Below are 19,021 nucleotides of genomic sequence, written 5' to 3' on the forward strand. Positions count from 1 at the left end.
GTTGTCGGTAACCATAGATGAAGAAAAGTGGGATACCATTTGGTCTCTTGCAAAAAGTATTTCAATTTGTACTCGGACAAGAGCAATACAAGTTAAGATTTTACACAGATTACATATATCCCCTCACCGCAGGCACCTCTTCAACCGCTCTCTTTCCCCTTTGTGTGTCAAGTGTAAAACTGATATGGGAACTTTAACTCATTGTTTCTGGTTTTGTCATAAACTTCAAAGATATTGGGTTAAAATTATAAGTGAAATGGAGAGAATTTTTCACATTAATATAGAAATGGATCCCATATCCCTGATTCTAGGTTTTCCAAGTGACCGTCTAAAAACAGCAGTCAACAAAAGATTGTATAACATTCTAACGTTTGCAGCTAGGAAAAATATTCTCTTGCAGTGGGTCAGTGATAAGATTCCCTCTGTCTGTGGTTGGCGTAAAATAATTTTTGAACTGATCCCTCTAGAATATCTTACCAACGTCATACACCACAGCGTAGACCAGTTCTACAGAGTGTGGCGCGCCCCTTTTTGGACTATATCGGACCGGACCTTTCCTCCATTCTATTAAAAGGACTGTTGTGCACTTGATCGACATCCGGGTACTGTAAGAATGACCCACCACCTCTTGTATTACGCCATATGTTCATTCTTATGTAAGAGCTGTTGTGTACGTTTTGTGTTTGTTTTGTTGTTGTGTGTCTAGTTTTGTAGACACTGTTTTGTTAAATGTAAACAAAAACTGCAATAAAAACAATGAAGAAAAAAAAAAAAAAAATGACATGATGCGGTAGAAGACTCCCTGACCACCAGTAAGTGCCAAAAATTATGACTCTATGTTCATTGTTCATTGTTTTATTTTACAGTATTGTCTCTTCCTGTAAAACAAATTTAAATTTTGATGACACTGGTTTGACCCCCCAACCAGAACATTAACTCAGTGTCTTTTCCTGGATTTCGTATCAGTTTCTACTCACCATAAAATGGATAAAAATAAATAAATATGCAGTATAATGAATGTTTAAATTCCACTTCATACCAAACTCTAGACTATGAGGATTTAATTCAACTCCAGGTCATCATTTAAAGTATGTATTATCCATTATAAAATCACATCTCCCTCATCGTGCAGCTAAAAGCTGAAGTTTATTGTGTGGCTGCTGTCAGGTCTCTGTTGTGACCATCAGTGATGGAACATGAATCAGCAGGAGATGTGAGATAAAGCCAAAGCAAACTGACATTTAAGTGCTTTCACAGTATGTCTCTGCGTGAGATGACTCACCGCTGTTCTCGTCTGCCGCCCCGTCCAGCTGGGGGATGGACAGGTTGGCGAACAGAGAGTTATTCCCGCTCCACTCCATGTCGTCATCAGAGGACTCTTGCTGCTCCTCGCTGAAGCTGTCCTCTGCCTCCTTAACGCTGGGCCTGCACACAGGAGTGACAGGAGCACTGATTAAACAATGCACAGGCACAGCTCACGATCCACGACCTTCATCTGACTGCTCCGCGTCTGCTGCCTCGCATTCATGCTTCCACAGGAGCATGGAGACATGGAGTGTTTCAATGGCAGGGAAACATTTTCTCTTATTTATTTCAATTATTTCTGATAAAAACACCAAAGCGCTTGTGTCAGACTGTTTTTCTTTGTAGCAGTTGTTTTATACCTTTTATATGGATAGAAGACAGGAGAGAAATGGGAAAGTCAAGGACAGAGAGAATGACTGACATGCAGCAAAGCGCCACAAGTCGGATTTGAACCCATTGAACCCAGCCAATTAGGACCAAACCTAGAAAAACCTAAACAATTAAAATGGTCTAACAATAGAATAAGTGAACGTTTACAAACCTGACCACACATTAATTACAGATTTCTTCCTCGACAATTTACAATAACATTTCAATTGAGAGTTGATAGCGAGGCCCAGTCTAGAGGGATTCATCAACTGCAGCTGGTTTTTATTAAAAAAATATTTGGTCAGTAGATTGATATTAATGCCTTAAAAGTCTGTGATCGGCCACCAGATCGGCTAAGTTGCACATTTATAAATGGTCTTTTATGTGCGAGTGACTGATATAATGTACAACACCTGCATTGTAGCCAAAAATACAGCAAAAATACGTGACTGGAGCAGCGTCCCTACCAGGGGCCTCATTTATCAAAGAGCGTGTAAAAGTCCTCTTAAATTTTCAGTACGACGTAAAGGCAAAATGTGCGTACGACCAAAAAATATACACTCTTTTCAGATCTATCAAACTCCGCGTACACACGGCTGCACGGTATTTCCCTTGATAGATCACACCGGACCTGAGAAAAGCGTGGATGAGAACACGCCTCATACCCAGCCCCCTAAACGGCCCCACGCAACCATAAGTGGTCAATGCAAATCAGTTACGTGCATATTAAGTAGCCATGTGCACTCTGGAAACGTGTGGAATGACGTCAGTGGAAGACGGTGAAGACAACAGACGGACGGAGAGCGGAGAAAGAAGCGGAATTTCTCTGAAAGCGAGATACACGGTAACACGGCAATATCAGTCAGAAACATCATCTTGCATTGAAAGGCTACAATAAAAACAAAAAACTCCCAAATCTAAATGAAACAGAACAGAAAGAAGAAGAATCATATTTATTCTGCCCCTTATTTTAGATTATGTCATAATAATTTAAAGCAGGGTTTCCACTGCCAGTCAGTACTTTGCACCCCTTTCCACTAACCCCCAACTTCCGTTCACTGGAAGACTTTGATTTTCATTTGTGCATAGCTATATATTTTAAAAAAAAACAAAAAAACATTGAAGTCCACCAGTCTGTGACTTTTCCTAAAATGATGTTGGGCAGCACCCATTTTTGTTAAATACAATAAACATTATTCACACAAAAAATATCGATCATGTTTTCTCATTTGCTTTGATTTGCGCCGACATTATTGGGCTTGCTGCTTGCTTGCAGAGCCGGCCCTCCCTATAACGGGGTGTTCCCACCAAACGCGATGACGCTTCATCGCGCGTCGAGATTACATGTAAAGTCAATGCAAACACGCGATTAGTCGCGTCATCGCGCCGGGCGATGCGATGGACGCGATAGCGCGGCGCGATGGACGCGTTGGCCGCGAAAAATCGCCTCCATCGCGTCGCCCGGCGCGATGACGCGACTAATCGCTCGAGTTCAAATAATTGAACTTTTGCGGCGAATTCGCGTGAAGACGCGCCGCGACAGCCAATCAGCTTTGAGATCGTCACCGACGTGCTGACGTACGGACGTACTGGTGTTCCCTTGGCAGCTTAGTCAGAGCGAGTCTATTGACAATATTAGAAGTTTTCTGGTTTAGTTTAGTTTATTATTCAGATCCCCATTAGCTGCTGCAAAGCCACAGCTCTTCACTGTTGCTTTTCCGGTGCTGTTACAAACGTTTCTGATTTGGAGATTCGGACCTGAAAGCACGTTATCACTGCTGTTTTCAACCAGCGGGCGCTGCGAGCCGGCCGCCCCGTCCCAAAGCACTCAACAGGCGGTCAGTCACACAGTAGTTCACGGAGCTGTCTCCTCCTCCTCCTCCTGCAGCCAGAGACCCACACCGCTGTTCCTGTCCCATCTACAGGGACAGGAACAGTGCAGCAATAGTGGTTATCTCTGCCAGAGAATGAAATAGTGGGAGAAATGTTGTTGTTTGGGCGGGCTCGTCGCGCGATGCGATGCCGCGACGAGGCGTTTTTTGCATATTGGACCAGCGTCAAAACTGGAGCGTCTAGCGCGACGCGATTTCATTTGACGCGCGATTCAATCGCGTTCATCGCGTTTGGTGGGAACACCCCGTAAGCGAACTAAGCAGCTGCTTAGGGCCCCGCAGCCACTAGGGGGCCCCCAAACTTTGCTCAATCATTTGTCTAACCGTCTCTGACAAAGTGTAACCCTTGACCCAACTGGCAACAATGACCGTGACACGCATACGTAAACGTAACGCAGACTGTGGCCGTTGTCCGGTAACGAGCGCGCACCACCCCTTCCCCTTCTCTCCCCCCTGGCCCCCTCCCTCCCTCACTCACTGAGATCGCGATTTGCGAGGAGGTGATTAGCTTTTGGACAGCGACGATGTCCAAAAGGATATATCCGTCAGGTGCAGAAAATAGGAAAAAGAAGGTCAAGGATGAAAAAAAAAAACAAGGACAAGGTAAGGCTAATTAATGTTATGTTTACTAGATGTACGTTTAGCCGAAAAACATGTCGGTGCTTGTGTTAGCTCACTTAGCTGGCTAGCTGCTACATACCAGCCTGCTGCAGTTAACATGTCCTGGCTGATTTTAAGGTCTGTTTACAGTGAAAAGATAACAGCTGTTTTCCTGTGAGGGGATAAAGGATCAATCACCATTTATTAATGGCTGTCATGTTGCCACATCCTCATCCCCTGTGGCTGGTTCCAGTCATACAGTTGGTAAGTTTCTTGTTTGTTGCCACAATATGTTTATCTCTGTTGGAAAATTAAATTGTGTGTAAAGTGGCTAAAAAAATTCTACTAATCTTCTCCACAGCTCCAATGGTTACTGCTGATGATGCTGCTGACCAACCAACATCCTCTATCTTCTTCTCAACTGAAGTTTTGTTTTAAGGGTTCTAGAATTTAGCTGTACAGATAATTTAAAGAAAATAAATCTGTTCAAACTGTAATCTTTTGTAGAATCTTTTATCTTTCTGCTACATCAAAAGTACTGCCGGTTTGGAGCCACCTATTGCCATTCACAATATTAACATTAACATTCAGACAAAAACAAAGTAGAAGAAAAAATGACAAGTGCAATTAGACAGCTTTAAGTGTTTAGACTCTAATTAGTAATGAAATATCTGCTCGCCATCATGTTGATAGAGGTACAATAAAATATGCAAGGGTTGCATACGGTAGCTGGTTTTATGAATATGTGATGATACACTGTGAGGCAGGGCCCCCAATTTTATCCTGCTTAGGGCCCCCAGATGTACAGGGCCGGCCCTGCTTGCTTGTGTGTGTCCAGTCTGGCTACGTAACACACGCACATCGCAGAAATTATTTTCCAGACTGGACAGACGGGTTGTGGAAGAGGTGTAGCCTACATGCAAGGGAAAATATCAATATGATATCAAAAGAAAACGAAATTCGTTTTATAAAGCCAGTATTTAGGAGCAAACTAGTGTAAATGCACAGGGGAAAAATCTGAGTCGCTATGCTTTTCATGTAAAGTGCCGACGTCAACACGTGTGCGGTGGTGGTGGGGGGGGGGGGGTCATGATCACCACCACTTGCTACTTCAAACAGTGTCCCGCTCCTCTCTCCCTCGCACACTGCAGTTCTCTGACTCTGCAGCGGCGTCGCCAATTCCTCTTGTTCTTCAAAAAGCGTGTAAATGCCGGTACGCCATGGTCGGACTGGTCGTAAATTTCGGCACTTTCTCCCGACAGGTTTTGGTTTGATAGATCCCAAATTAGGCGGAGAAAAGTGCGTACGCACAAAACGGGGGAAAGAGCGTGTAAAAAAACGTGTATCCACAATGATAAATGAGGCCCCAGTGTGATCTGCACAGGTTATGTGTCAGGTCATTTGTGCTCTATTTGTCATCATAAATTGATGTTTAGTTATAATTGATTATTTGATATCAATTGTCAATTTGAATAATTGATCATTCTGAGTGGCACAATAGGGGTCAGAACAAGGTTTTCTTAACTCTGACACAACAGAAACAAACGTGCCTTAGTGAGGATGAACTGTCAGGAGCCTCGTTGTCCCACCGCTGTGACATTATCACACTGAGCTCTGCCTCTGCTCTCTCCAGCTCCAGCTCGGCCTCCTCCTCGTCGCTGTTGTAGTGGCAGCTCCTGGCACCGGGGAGAGACTGTGACTGGGAACACTGCCTAACAGGGGACCTGCAGAAACCGTCGTCCTCCAGGCCTGCCAGCAAATCGATGATGGCGTGGTCTTGGCTGCTGTCTGCGAAGACATCACGACGAGAATGTTAAACAGGAAATAAAGCCACTTTTCCACTGGTTAAAAAGCGATCATGTCATCCAGGACATAAACAGTGTGGATGGATCTGTTACCAGAAATGTGTCCACTTCACTGCTAGAAGATGAAAAAAAAACTCAGAAAAGCTTTGAAAACACAGTCACCAATCACAGTGTGTAACACAGAGGCTCCGACACCTTTAGAGGAGCCTGACCTGAGGGTGAGACCTGCCAGATTGTTTTTTACTGGTCTGCACGGCGGCACAGCTCGTTCTCTTTCTCTGGTCAGTGTCAGTAGTGTGTGTGCTCTGTGAGTGCATGTGATGACATCCCTCCTTGCTGCTGTGTATGTCTTCAGTCTTTACTCAAATAGCTGTAGAAAAAGGGTCAATCTGCATATATCAGCAGGTGAAAGGGATAGTTCAACATTTTGGCAAATTGGCCCATTGCCATAATCCCTATAGTCATAGCAGTAGGTTCATTACCTTTAATTGTCGGTGCAAGCTATTTTTAGAACGGCGGAGCAGAGCCGTGAGCTGCTCAGAGCTACGCTACGGAGGCTGATGGGATTTCTTGGTTTCCCTCATCAAAGTCATCAAATACACAATCCAACAACTCCAAACCGCTCTGGTGGACAAGTTGTGAGCTGCACATTCACTACGCTATGAGATAATAACAGAACGTTACCAGACAGAGAATGTGACATCAACCCATCAATCAGTCAATCATATCTATTACATCCAGTTTGCCTGTTCACCTGCGGGCTTTAATCAACATCCCTTGTTCTTTTTTTTAGTTTTTAGTATATTTAGGCCCGAGCGGCGAGTAGCACTCGCCCGGCGAAGGCCTATTGAAATTGTGCTGTTTATTATTAGGGCCCGAGCGGCGACTGCAAGTCGCCCAGCGAAAGCCCTATTGTAATTGCTATGTTTATTAGGCCCGAGCGGCGAGTAGCACTCGCCCGAGGGGCTATTGAAATCGCGCTGTTTATTATTAGGGCCCGAGCGGCGACTGCAAGTCGCCCAGCGAAAGCCCTATTGTAATTGCTCTGTTTATTATTATTCTTTCTTTCTTTCTTTCATTCTTTTTCTCTCAAAAGGATCGCATTTTTGGAGGCTTCAACATGCCCCAAAACGCGTAAATTTTGGCATGCACATCAGGACTGGCGAAAAATTTGATATTTTAAAGTCGTTGGAAATGGGCGTGGCCAAATGGCTAAATAGCGCCCCCTAGAAAATTTCAAAACATCAGCCCCGCCTTTGTGTGTCACCTAGACGAATGAAATTTAATGGGTTTATAGAACATGGCAAGACACACAAAAAAGCCTCTTAATGTCATCGTGAAATCACAACAGGAAGTCGGCCATTTTGATTTGAATTTTTGACCTGTTTGATCTATCTTCTCCTAGGGATTTTGTCCGATTGACTTCAAATTGGCTGGAGACCACCGAGATGCCACTCTGATCAAAAGTTGTGCTCCGCAGGTCTCTAGGTCAAAGGGCGTGGCTTCTGGGGCCTTGAGGATTTTGGCGACTTTTCGTTTGCTCGCCATTTCACCTTCGAACAGCTCTAACGCCCACATACTTTATCCGATCAACTTCAAACTTGCTGGACATAATGTTGGCTCTGCCCTGAACGCCCCGATATATTAATTTCCTACGTCACTCATAGCGCCCCCCGGTGGTAACAGGAAGTGGCCAGGTTTTACCTTAACGTGTACTGATGCCACATAGTTGACCCCATCAACTTCATTCCACTTCTAAAACATGCAGACTAAGGTGGTGAAGCTCCATCATGAACGTTGTGAAGCTACGAGTAATGGCGACCGTGTGGCGACGCGGCGACCATTCCTCGCCATGAAAATACGTTTGGCTTTATGATGGCTTTAATGAACTCGTATCAACATGAAAATTGGTACACAGGTCCAGGGTCACGACCTCAACGTCTACATATGCTCATAGGCGATCTCACTCATGTTGCCCCCTAGTGGAAACAGGAAGTGGCATATTTTACATCAGCATTGTCCGATTTCCACGAAACTTCACATGTGTGATGAGGGACTGACCCTGAACACACCTGCATGCATCCCATTACTGCCCCCTAGTGGATGAACCATCAACTGCTCATAACTCCCTCATGCTTTGTCCGATTCACTCCAAACTTCACATGAGTGATGAGGGGCCGCCCCTGAACGCACCCACCCACAACTGCTTAACGCCACCTGGTGGATGAACAAAACATTGCAGCCCCGACATGCCTCAGGCCCCGCGGTCGCATGGGTGAGCGAGGGCCCGTCATCGCCGCTTGCGGCTTTAATTATTATTATTATTATTCTTCTCCGCCTTCAAACCCCAATTTCGCCCCTTTCCCCAACTCGAAAATGCGTGAACTTTTTGCCGGACGTCCGGCTTCTTCCGAAATTCGATATTTTGTGCTGCTCGCGCATGTCCGACGCGAAATGGCGAAATAGCGCCCCCTACAAAGTTCAAAAAAGCCCATAGGGAAATTGGGTCACTTTGGCCTAGACGGACGAAATTCGGTACACATATGTACCATACCCAGATATACAAAAAAGCCTCTTAATGTCATGGTGAAATGTCAACAGGAAGTCGGCCATTTTGAATTGGTCGTTTTTGGCGCCAAATTAACTCGTCCAAAACGATTCGCCCGACACGCTCCAAATTTGATAGACAACATCTTCTGACCTAGCTGAGTAAAGATTGTGCTCCGTAGCTCGATTCGTCAAAGGGCGTGGCTTCTGGTGGGCGCCAAAGTTGGGCTCGAACGCCATCCAAATTCGGTTGGCTGTCACGCCCACATACTTTATCCTATCAACTTCAAACTTGAATTGCAATTACGGCAGTGAGTCCCTGATTCGCCCGATATATCAATATCCCACTTTGCTCAATGCGCCCCCCGGTGGTAACAGGAAGTGACTTTTTTTACATAAACAAGTTAACTCCGCCCACAGATTTTGTCCGATCAACTTCAAATTGGCTACAGACCAGCGAGATACCATGCTGATTAAAAGTTGTGCTCCGCAAGTCTCTAGGTCAAAGGGCGTGGATTCTGCGGCCTTGTCAAGTTTGGCGCCTTTTTGTTTGCTCGCCATTTCACCTTCGAGCGGATGCTCCGCCCACATACTTAATCCTATCAACTTCAATGTTGCTGTGAATGACGATGGCTCCGCCCTGAACGTTTTGATGTATAAACTTCCCATGTACACCCCCCGGTGGTAACAGAAAGTGACCTGCTTTATTGTTGCATTCACTTACATGAGCAGATTCAATTCTAATTTACCATGGGTGATGCCAGTCAGCCACTGAACAAACCTAATACAAATACGCCCCCGGTGGTCAGAGTGACCTGGTTTACACTTACATTGTCCGATTTTCTTCAAATTTAACACATGTGATCCTGGTCAGCCCCTGATCACACCTACCCGCATCTGGATTGATACAAATGCGCCCCCCGGTGGTAACAGGAAGTGACCTGCTTTACACTTACAATGTCCAATCGACCTCCAATTTTACAGATTTCATCCCGGTCAGCCCCTGATCACACCTACCCACATCTGGCTTCATACAAATGCGCCCCCCGGTGGTAACAGGAAGTGACCTCCTTTACACTTACATTGTCAAATCGACTTCAAATGTTACACGTGTGATGACACTCCGCCCCTGAACACACCCACCCACATCTGGATTCATACAAATGCGCCCCCTGGTGGTAACAGGAAGTGACCTGTTTTACATTTACATTGTCCGATTCACATCAAACTTCAGGTGCTTGATCCCGGTCAGCTCCTGAACGCCGCTACCCGCTTCTGGCTTCGTAGCGCCACCTAGTGGACGAACCGCACGTTGCGTTTTTCCGCTCCCGCAGCGCTTTTTCGCCATTCTCGCTTCGCGCCACGGCCCCCGCACGCCTCAGGCCCCCGCGGTCGCATGGGTCGAGCGAGGGCCGATCATCGCCGCTTGCGGCTTTAATTATTATTATATTCTCCCTAAAATCGCATTTTTGGGGGCCTCAACATGCCCCAAAACGCGTGAATTTTGGCATGCACATCAGGCCTCGCGAAAAATTTGATATTTTAAAGTCGTTGGAAATGGGCGTGGCCAAATGGCTGAATAGCGCCCCCTACAAACACGTGTCAATGGCATCGCCATCGTCTTACTTTGTCATACACACACAAAATTCGGTAGACATATGTATTATACCCAGATATGCAAAAAAGCCTCTTGACCTCATGACCTCAACACAACAGGAAGTCGGCCATTTTGGTTTTGATTTTTCCCGCCTAAAATTAACTCCTCCCAGAGCGTTCGCCCGATCAAGTTCAAATTAGGTACACCACATCTCCAGACCTAGCTGAGCTTATCTTGTGCTCCGTGAGTCCGTAGGTCAAAGGGCGTGGCTGCCAGCGCTCAATTCACTTTGGCGTGCTCGCCATGTCCATACGAGTGGCTCTCACGCCCACATACTTCATCCAATCAACTTCAAACTTGCTGGACATGATGATGGCTCCGCCCTGAACGTCCCGATATATTAACTTCCCACGTAACTCATAGCGCCCCCCGGTGGTAACAGGAAGTGGACTAAAATTTGGAAAATGTACATACTTTGCCCCATCAACTTCATTCCACTTCTAATACATGCAGAACCAGTTGGTGAAGCTCCATCATGAACGCTGTGAAGCTACGAGTAATGGCGTCCGTGTGGCGACGCGGCGACCATTCCTCGCCATGACAATACGTTTGCCCTTTGGATGGCTTTATTGAACTCGTATCAACATGAAAATTGGTACACAGGTCCAGGGTCACGACCTCAACGTCTACATATGCTCATAGGCGATCTCACTCATGTAGCCCCCTAGTGGAAACAGGAAGTGGCATATTTTACATCAACATTGTCCGATTTCCACGAAACTTCACATGTGTGATGAGGGACTGACCCTGAACACACCTGCACGCATCCCATTACTGCCCCCTAGTGGATGAACCATTAACTGCTCATAACTCCTTCATGCTTTGTCCGATTTACACGAAACTTCACATGTGTGATGAGGGACTGACCCTGAACGCACCTGCACGCATCCCATTACTGCCCCCTAGTGGATGAACCATTAACTGCTCATAACTCCCTCATGCTTTGTCCGATTCACTCCAAACTTCACATGAGTGATGAGGGACTGACCCTGAACGCACCTGCACGCATCCCATTACTGCCCCCTAGTGGATGAACCATTAACTGCTCATAACTCCTTCATGCTTTGTCCGATTTACACGAAACTTCACATGTGTGATGAGGGACTGACCCTGAACGCACCTGCACGCATCCCATTACTGCCCCCTAGTGGATGAACCATTAACTGCTCATAACTCCTTCATGCTTTGTCCGATTTACACGAAACTTCACATGTGTGATGAGGGACTGACCCTGAACGCACCTGCACGCATCCCATTACTGCCCCCTGGTGGACGAACCATTAACTGCTCATAACTCCCTCATGCTTTGTCCGATTCACTCCAAACTTCACATGAGTGATGAGGGGCCGCCCCTGAACGCACCAGACCACATGCGGTGATTGCCCCCTGGTGGATGAACGAAAAATTGCTTTTTTTGCCTCCTCTCAGGTTTTTTCACCCTTTCACCTTCACGCCACAGCCCCGGCGTGCCTCAGGCCCCGCGGTGGCATGGGTGAGCGAGGGCCCGTCATCGCCGCTTGCGGCTTTAATTCTTATTATTATTCCGTCGCCTTCATGCCCCAATTTGGCCCCTTTCCCGACTTCGAAAATGCGTGAACTTTTGCCCGGACGTCCGGCCTGATCCGAAATTCGATATTTTGGTGGTGCCGCACATGGGCGGCGCAAAATGACCGAATAGCGCCCCCTACAAACACGTGTCAATGGCATCGCCATCGTCTTACTTTGTCGTACACACACAAAATTCGGTACACATATGTATTATACCCAGATATACAAAAAATCCTCTTGACCTCATGACCTCAACCGAACAGGAAGTCGGCCATTTTGGTTTTGATTTTTCCCGCCTAAACTTAACTCCTCCCACAGCATTCGCCCGATCAAGTTGAAATTAGGTACACCACATCTCCAGACCTAGCTGAGGTTATCTTGTGCTCCGTGAGTCCGTAGGTCAAAGGGCGTGGCTGCCAGCGCTCAACAGACTTTGACGTTCTCGCCATGTCCATACGAGTGGCTCTCACGCCCACATACTTCATCCAATCAACTTCAAACTTGCTGGACATGATGTTGGCTCCGCCCTGAACGTCCCAATATATTAACTTCCCACGTAACTCATAGCGCCCCCCGGTGGGAACAGGAAGTGAACTAAAATTTGGAAAATGTACATACTTTGCCCCATCAACTTCATTCCACTTCTAAAACATGCAGAACCAGTTGGTGAAGTTACATTATGAAGACTGTGAAGCTACGAGTAATGGCGTCCCTGTGGGGGCGTGGCTAACATTCCTCGCTATGATAATACGTTTGCCCTTTGGATGGCTTTATTGAACTCGTATTAACATGAAAATTGGTACACAGGTCCAGGGTCACGACCTCAACGTTTCCATATGCTGGTAGACAATCTCACTCATTCGCCCCCTAGTGGAAACAGGAAGTGCCATATTTTACATCAACATTGTCCGATTTCCACGAAACTTCACATGTGTGATGAGGGGCTGACCCTGAACACACCTGCACGCATCCCATTACTGCCCCCTGGTGGACGAACCTTTAACTGCTCATAATTCCTTCATGCTTTGTCCGATTCACTCCAAACTTCACATGAGTGATGAGGGGCCGCCCCTGAACGCACCACACCACATGCGGTGACTGCCCCCTGGTGGATGAACGAAACATTGCATTTTTGGCCTCCTTCCAGGTTTTTTCTCCCTTTCACCTTCGCGCCACGACCCCCGCACGCCTCAGGCCCCCGCGGTCGCATGGGTCGAGCGAGGGCCGATCATCGCCGCTTGCGGCTTTAATTTTATTTGAACTTGTATTACAAGTATTTTAAACTATTTATTGCAAAACTATTTATCTCCGCACTTTCTTTTTTTCTCTTTTCTTTCTTGGATATGTGTGCCATTGTTACTACTGTAGTGTATGTATTGTGTATGTATGTATTGCAAGTACAAAGCAGCTGTTTCGACACCACTTGCCCAAGACAAATTTCCCTTCCGGGACAAATAAAGTTTATTTGATTTGATTTTGATTCGATTTTTGAGGTAAATTCATGCAAAACCGCTGATGCGCGTTCCCATTGGTGGCAGTTTTTCGGCAAGCAGTCTTTGCATGAATGTATCTCTAAAACAACTCTGTCTAGTAACGTTCTGTTATTATCTCATAGCGTGGTGAATGTGCAGGTCACAACTTGTCCACCAGAGCGTTGTGGAGTTGTTGGATTGTGTATTTGATGACTTTGATGAGGGAAACCAAGAAATCCTATTAGCATCTGTAGCGTAGCTCTGAGCAGCTCACGGCTCTGCTCCGCCGTTCTAAAAATAGCTTGCACCGACAATTAAAGGTAACAAACCTACTGCTATGACTATGACTATAGGGATTATGGCAATGGGCCAATTTGCCAAAATGTTGAACTATCCCTTTAAATGCATATATTACCAGATGAAAGCTGTGTGTGGATCTGAGGAGAACTGCATGGTTACTGTACTGTACCTAACAGAGAAGAGTGGTTGGATGTTTGGGAGAGTGGGAGGAAGGTCTGACTGCTCTCCAAGAGACTCAAGATGGCTTCCTCGTTGACCACCGCCTCCTGTGGGATTTTGCCACTGGTCCCTACAGAGTCTGGAGAAGAAAAGCACTGTTAGCATATCTGAACACTTAACTGTGCATCAGGCAAACCTTGATTGAAACAGCATAAAAGATTAGGTCCATCACTGCCCACCAGGGCAGCGGCAGCCCTGTGCTTCAGCATGAGGGTCAGCTGTCTGTTTCTGCGCTCCTGCAAGAGACTTGGCAGAGAGAGTGCCTGCAGATTAGGCCGGTGCTAATCACCCAGTGTCACACTCTCAAGCCCTGACACAGTGGGAGTGAGGGGGGGGGGGGCATACTGTATGTAGGTCTCACCAACTACTTGTGCCAAACACACGGTGAGAGGAGAGCAAGAAGGCGAAGGAGAAGAGAAGGCAGAGGACAGACATAAGATGGGTTGGCCCATGGGATAGCAGCTCTTTCCTTCTCCCTCACCTGGCTGTGAGTCCCTGTGCACCTCCACGGCATTAGCAGGAGTGCACAGCGCTCCCTCTGGGGTCGGGCCGTCAGAGTGGAGAGTGAAGACAATATCTTCTTGGTCGTCATCCCCCTCACCCACAGACGAAGCTTGTGTTCTGAGAAAAGACACAACAGAAATTAATTTTAACACAATGAAACATAGATAGATAGATAGATAGGTAGATAGATAGACAGACAGATTTGAACTGTCATTGTTATAAACACGTTATTGTTCATTATTGGTTATTTAAGGAAGTCAAAGCCTCCAATTGTGAGAACAAACGACTACTAGTTAGTGCAACACTAATTTGATTACTCAGATAAGAGAGGTATCATTTTACAATAAACTATCATTTTAAAAAGGACTAATAAATTGTTTATAATACGGTTATTAACACTTATTAACACATTAACACATAATTCATAGACAAAAAATTGGCAAGATTAAGTTAATGCTCCCTACTCATTAAATTGACTAATTATTTTATAATCCATTATTAGGCTAGCCTTATTGTAGCTTTAAAAGGAGAATATTAATCAAATTCATGTGATACTTGAACTTGAATAATGGTCTGATTGTTGCATTTGAACTGAAAATGATCACCCGACTATAAATGAGCAGCTTTGGGAGCTCGACTGTCGACTTGTGTCTCAGAGCAGAGGAGCTCCGGCGTCTGCCTCATGCCGTCAGGTTTTATTTGCATCTCTTTACTGTGGGTCTTAATCAGGGAAGTCATCTGTTTACTCTGTGTATGTGTACACTGAGGTGCTGTGCTGTGCTTGTTTGTGTGTGTGTGTGTGTGTGTGTGTGTTGGAGAGGGAATATGAATGGAAAACAGGCAGCCAGCCAGTGCTCTCAGCAACAAGCTGCCTAATGCTCCTTTACCCATACTGCCCTGCTGCATCACCTAGCAACTCTCCACTTAGTGACTGTGAAATTATGAAATGAAGACTAAAGCAGAGGCGGCCACCCCTTTCAAGTGGGACAAATTTTGAAAAAAAAAAAAAAGAAATATGAAAAGAAAAGCGTGTTTTATTCTAAAGGTGAATTCTGAACTGATCCTGTGTGGAGGGGTTCTCGTATCTGCCCCTGCATCATGCCCCGACAACAGAGCATGAGGCGAATATGAAAAGCCACTGATTCAACTCGCTGTTCTCCTGACTGTAGGTGTGCATCGTCAGCTCTTGCAGGATACACAGTCAGATGCAGCACGCTGTAAACACAGAGGGCGGTTGCGTGGACAGAAAGGTGAAGCTGTGTAACATGATGTCTGAGCTCCGCAGAAGCCCAGAGGAATAAGGTAAACACTCCTGTGGAAGCAGTCCACACACACACACACACACACACACACACACACACACACACACACACACACACACACACACACACACACACACACACACACACACACACACACACACACACACACACACACACAGCAGACAACAGTTCAGACTAACACTTAACTGCATTTAGCAGGAAACCAGTCACATGACCGCCCCCCCTCCGCTCTCTCACTTTAAATGATGAATGAGCTGAAGACTGCTTACTCCAATGGATAAATCCCAACCTGGTAGCAAGGCTGATAAATGATGAATGATTTTTCAAAGGTGGTGAATGATGAACACAAGACGGTGAGAATATGAAACCAGTGTTCGAATCCTCGGCTGACATTGGGCTGCTGGGACTGGGTTTGCGGTCTCATTGTCATTCAGAGACTTTGTTCTGCCGGGGGTGTGTGAGGAAAGGGCTCCAGAGAGTGTCAGTGTGTGTGCACATGCCACTGCCTGGCTGTCTCTTAATTAGTCTGCTAGTTAATGACTTTGGAGGCAACGAGGGAGTGGGCCTGGCAGGCGTCGGGAGATTACAGCGGCGATTAACACATTTCTCTGCCGGGCCACGCCCCCCCATCCTTTCCGCTGCCTCCGCTGGCTCTGCCTCACTGTGAGGATCTGAGTGATGGAGCTGAGGAGAGGAAGCACACTAGTGAGGCACTAGTGCACAGGCTGGTCCTGATGTGGGGGAACGCAACGCCTTTTAAACCCCAACGCCGCCTGTCCATTAGGGGTGCCGAAAGTAATCATTTCAAAGATGCACCGAGATTCTTACAGGGACGATTCTGAATCGATGCAGTCATGCCACATAATCAATTTTTAAATTAAAACAAGTCATTCAAGTTTGACGATGTTGTTCACATACAGAGATTTATTTTATTTTTAAGCACAATGTCAAGATTTACGTTTTGTTTTTGAGAAATTAAAGTGCACCTTTAAGTGGGCTAGGCCTTTTCTTTTTCTTTGTGTGTTCAGACTCCAAAGAAGCTGCTGTGGAAATGCATTTAAATTATATTTTTTCATTTAATTTTATATAAATAAAAAGTTATCATATTTATCTGACTATTTATGTTAATTAATGAAAAAGCCATGAGTGCAATGCATTGAAATGTATTGCAATGCATTGAAATGCATCGTATAATCGAACCAAATCATAGACTGGTGAATCGTAATCGAATTGAATCGTGTCGCCAGTGAAGATGCACACCACTACTGTCCATATATAGTAGAATTTTGACATAGATGATAAATTGTGTGAGGAGCGGAAGCCAATTGATTTTCAATTGATTTCTCACTCACACACACACACACACACACACACACACACACACACACACACACACACACACACACACACACACACACACACACACACACACACACACACACACACACACACACACACACACACACACACACACACACACACACACACACACACACACACACACAGCAGCAGTAAGGAAAAGCCCAACATTAGCGGTGGAGTGACAGACTGTGTGTGAGTATTAACAGAGAGACCGACTGAGACGTCCAGGTCCTGGGAGAGCGTCCAGCAAAACTGTGTGTGTTCCATCACTCAGGACCAGCTCCACTGTACACACAGGGAGCTGCCTCCCCACCCCCCCTCCCCTTCTCCTGTCTGATATCTGAGAGGGTGAGCAGAAGCCATCTGGATCTGATGCAGATGTACGCAGCGCTCCTGAGCCAACTGTACTTTCAGTTATGACAGGAAATTGTTTCTGCCTCAACACTGTGGTGGTGGTAGAAGAGAGGGAAGGAGGGAGGGGTGTATGACCTCATCGTTTCACTCTCTCCTTCCTTCTTTCTCACCCTCTCTGGACCCACCCCCTCAGTACATCTGTTCTGACCCCATCCCTCCTTCCCCGGTCTGCCAGCCTCTGCTCCAGTGTCCTTATCGTAGTTCAGAACAAAGAGAGTAACATGAGATCAATGTGCTCTGAAACGTCTCGAGCATCTTGTCCTAATTATCACACATTGTTTCTTCTCCAGAAATTTCAGCTCTTTGCAGCCACAACTGGTCCTCGGGGAAATGGGACAATTGTCCAACAATAACTGTCAGATATGATTTGTTCTGACAATGTCTGGCCGTCACCACATCAACACATCAGAGAAGAGATGAGCAACTTACACGTCAAACTCGTTCTCTTTCAGAATCTCCTTGAATCTCTTCATGAAGATTTTCTCGCTCTCCGTCGCTGTGACAGACTCACGATCTGGAACATATCAGACAAACAACTTCAACACTGCATTCATTATTCCTGGAAATTGCCTGTTCTTAGATTTCAGAGTCTCCCAAGGCTTAAAATACACAATTAAAACATGCTGGTTAGTCAGTGCACTGGCGGTGGTTGTAGTACTTGACATAAAATGGGACTGTATATAATACAGCAAAAACCTTCCAACGTATAATCTGTATAAAACCTGGACATGATCATTTCTCTCAGACCTGGGAACTCTGCGTACTTGGATGTAGCCTTGCACATTTGATCACAACACAGCGAGTAAGCCTGTGATTATTTATCACCCTGTTTCCATGAGAGCTCCCTGTGTGTGGCGATAAGTCAGAGTTTTGCGAGATTAAAGTCCTTCTCTTGCCGCTCATACAGACAACTTTAAGATGGATGCATTTTCCGGTGCGTGGAGGGAATGGAAAATGCTGTCTCCTGCCGGAATAAGACTCGACAACAAAACTAAGACAGATGTGATAGCCGGATAATAAGGATCTTAGACATGATGAAACAATGCAGTTGGCCACAAAAGAGTTTGTATAGCCTGAGACACTGTCACAAACATCACAGGGAGCAGAGAGAGTGGCGCCACTGAAATGAAAACAACTCATTTCAGGTCTGTTAAAGCTTTGAATACAAGTTGTTCCTATTACCTTCATCGTACTAATTTCAGACTATTTACTCTGTTGAACATAACAACAGATCGGTTGTCAGATCTTTAAAACCAGGAGCTCCCAGACTTGCTTTTAAACTGAGGGCTGCATGAGAGAGAGGGTGAGTATAATGCTCTGTTTTTCAGTGTGGTTACTTACTGAATTAAAAAGACAGAGAGACCTCAATGCTCATGTGTGTTTGGAGCTGATGAGAGGATCGAAAAAAGAGAGCGAGATGACGCAGCCGTAGCCGCCGTGATATGAAGAAGTCAGCTGTAGCCTGTAATTGAAAAGGACCTAAACCGAGTCGAGTCGAGCTGTAACTGTGTAGTGGAACGGGGTGCAAACTAATGGTAACTGGTAGCAGAAACCCTGCTTTACATTGTTTTAACATCTTTAAATAAAAATTTTTTTAAAAATCAGCATTCTAAAGGTTGTGGTGGCTTTCATTTTGCCATGGCAATGCGTCACGATCAATTACATGTAGCGGAAACCTTTAGACATCTAATCTTTCTGTATGGAAGCATGGTGTGGCAGTTTATAATACTGACTTCTTGTACTA

At 45.7% G+C, this 19,021-nt stretch overlaps 1 protein-coding gene across 1 annotated transcript in view; it reads right to left on the minus strand.

Moving 5' to 3' along the window:
• Positions 1 to 19,021, minus strand: part of rev3l (REV3 like, DNA directed polymerase zeta catalytic subunit) — a 92,987-nt gene that overhangs the window by 31,235 nt on the left and 42,731 nt on the right. The window contains exons 8-12 of the mRNA XM_085771748.1: positions 17,707 to 17,791; positions 14,196 to 14,335; positions 13,665 to 13,793; positions 5,717 to 5,954; positions 1,283 to 1,425 (exon numbers count right to left, since the gene is read on the minus strand). Of these exons, the coding sequence (XP_085627874.1) occupies positions 1,283 to 1,425; positions 5,717 to 5,954; positions 13,665 to 13,793; positions 14,196 to 14,335; positions 17,707 to 17,791 (735 nt within the window). The remainder of the gene's footprint in view (positions 1 to 1,282; positions 1,426 to 5,716; positions 5,955 to 13,664; positions 13,794 to 14,195; positions 14,336 to 17,706; positions 17,792 to 19,021) is intronic.

The sequence above is a fragment of the Trachurus japonicus genome, chromosome 24 (assembly GCF_045865225.1).
Source record: "Trachurus japonicus isolate A0001 chromosome 24, Traja_1.0".
NCBI lineage: Eukaryota > Metazoa > Chordata > Actinopteri > Carangiformes > Carangidae > Trachurus > Trachurus japonicus.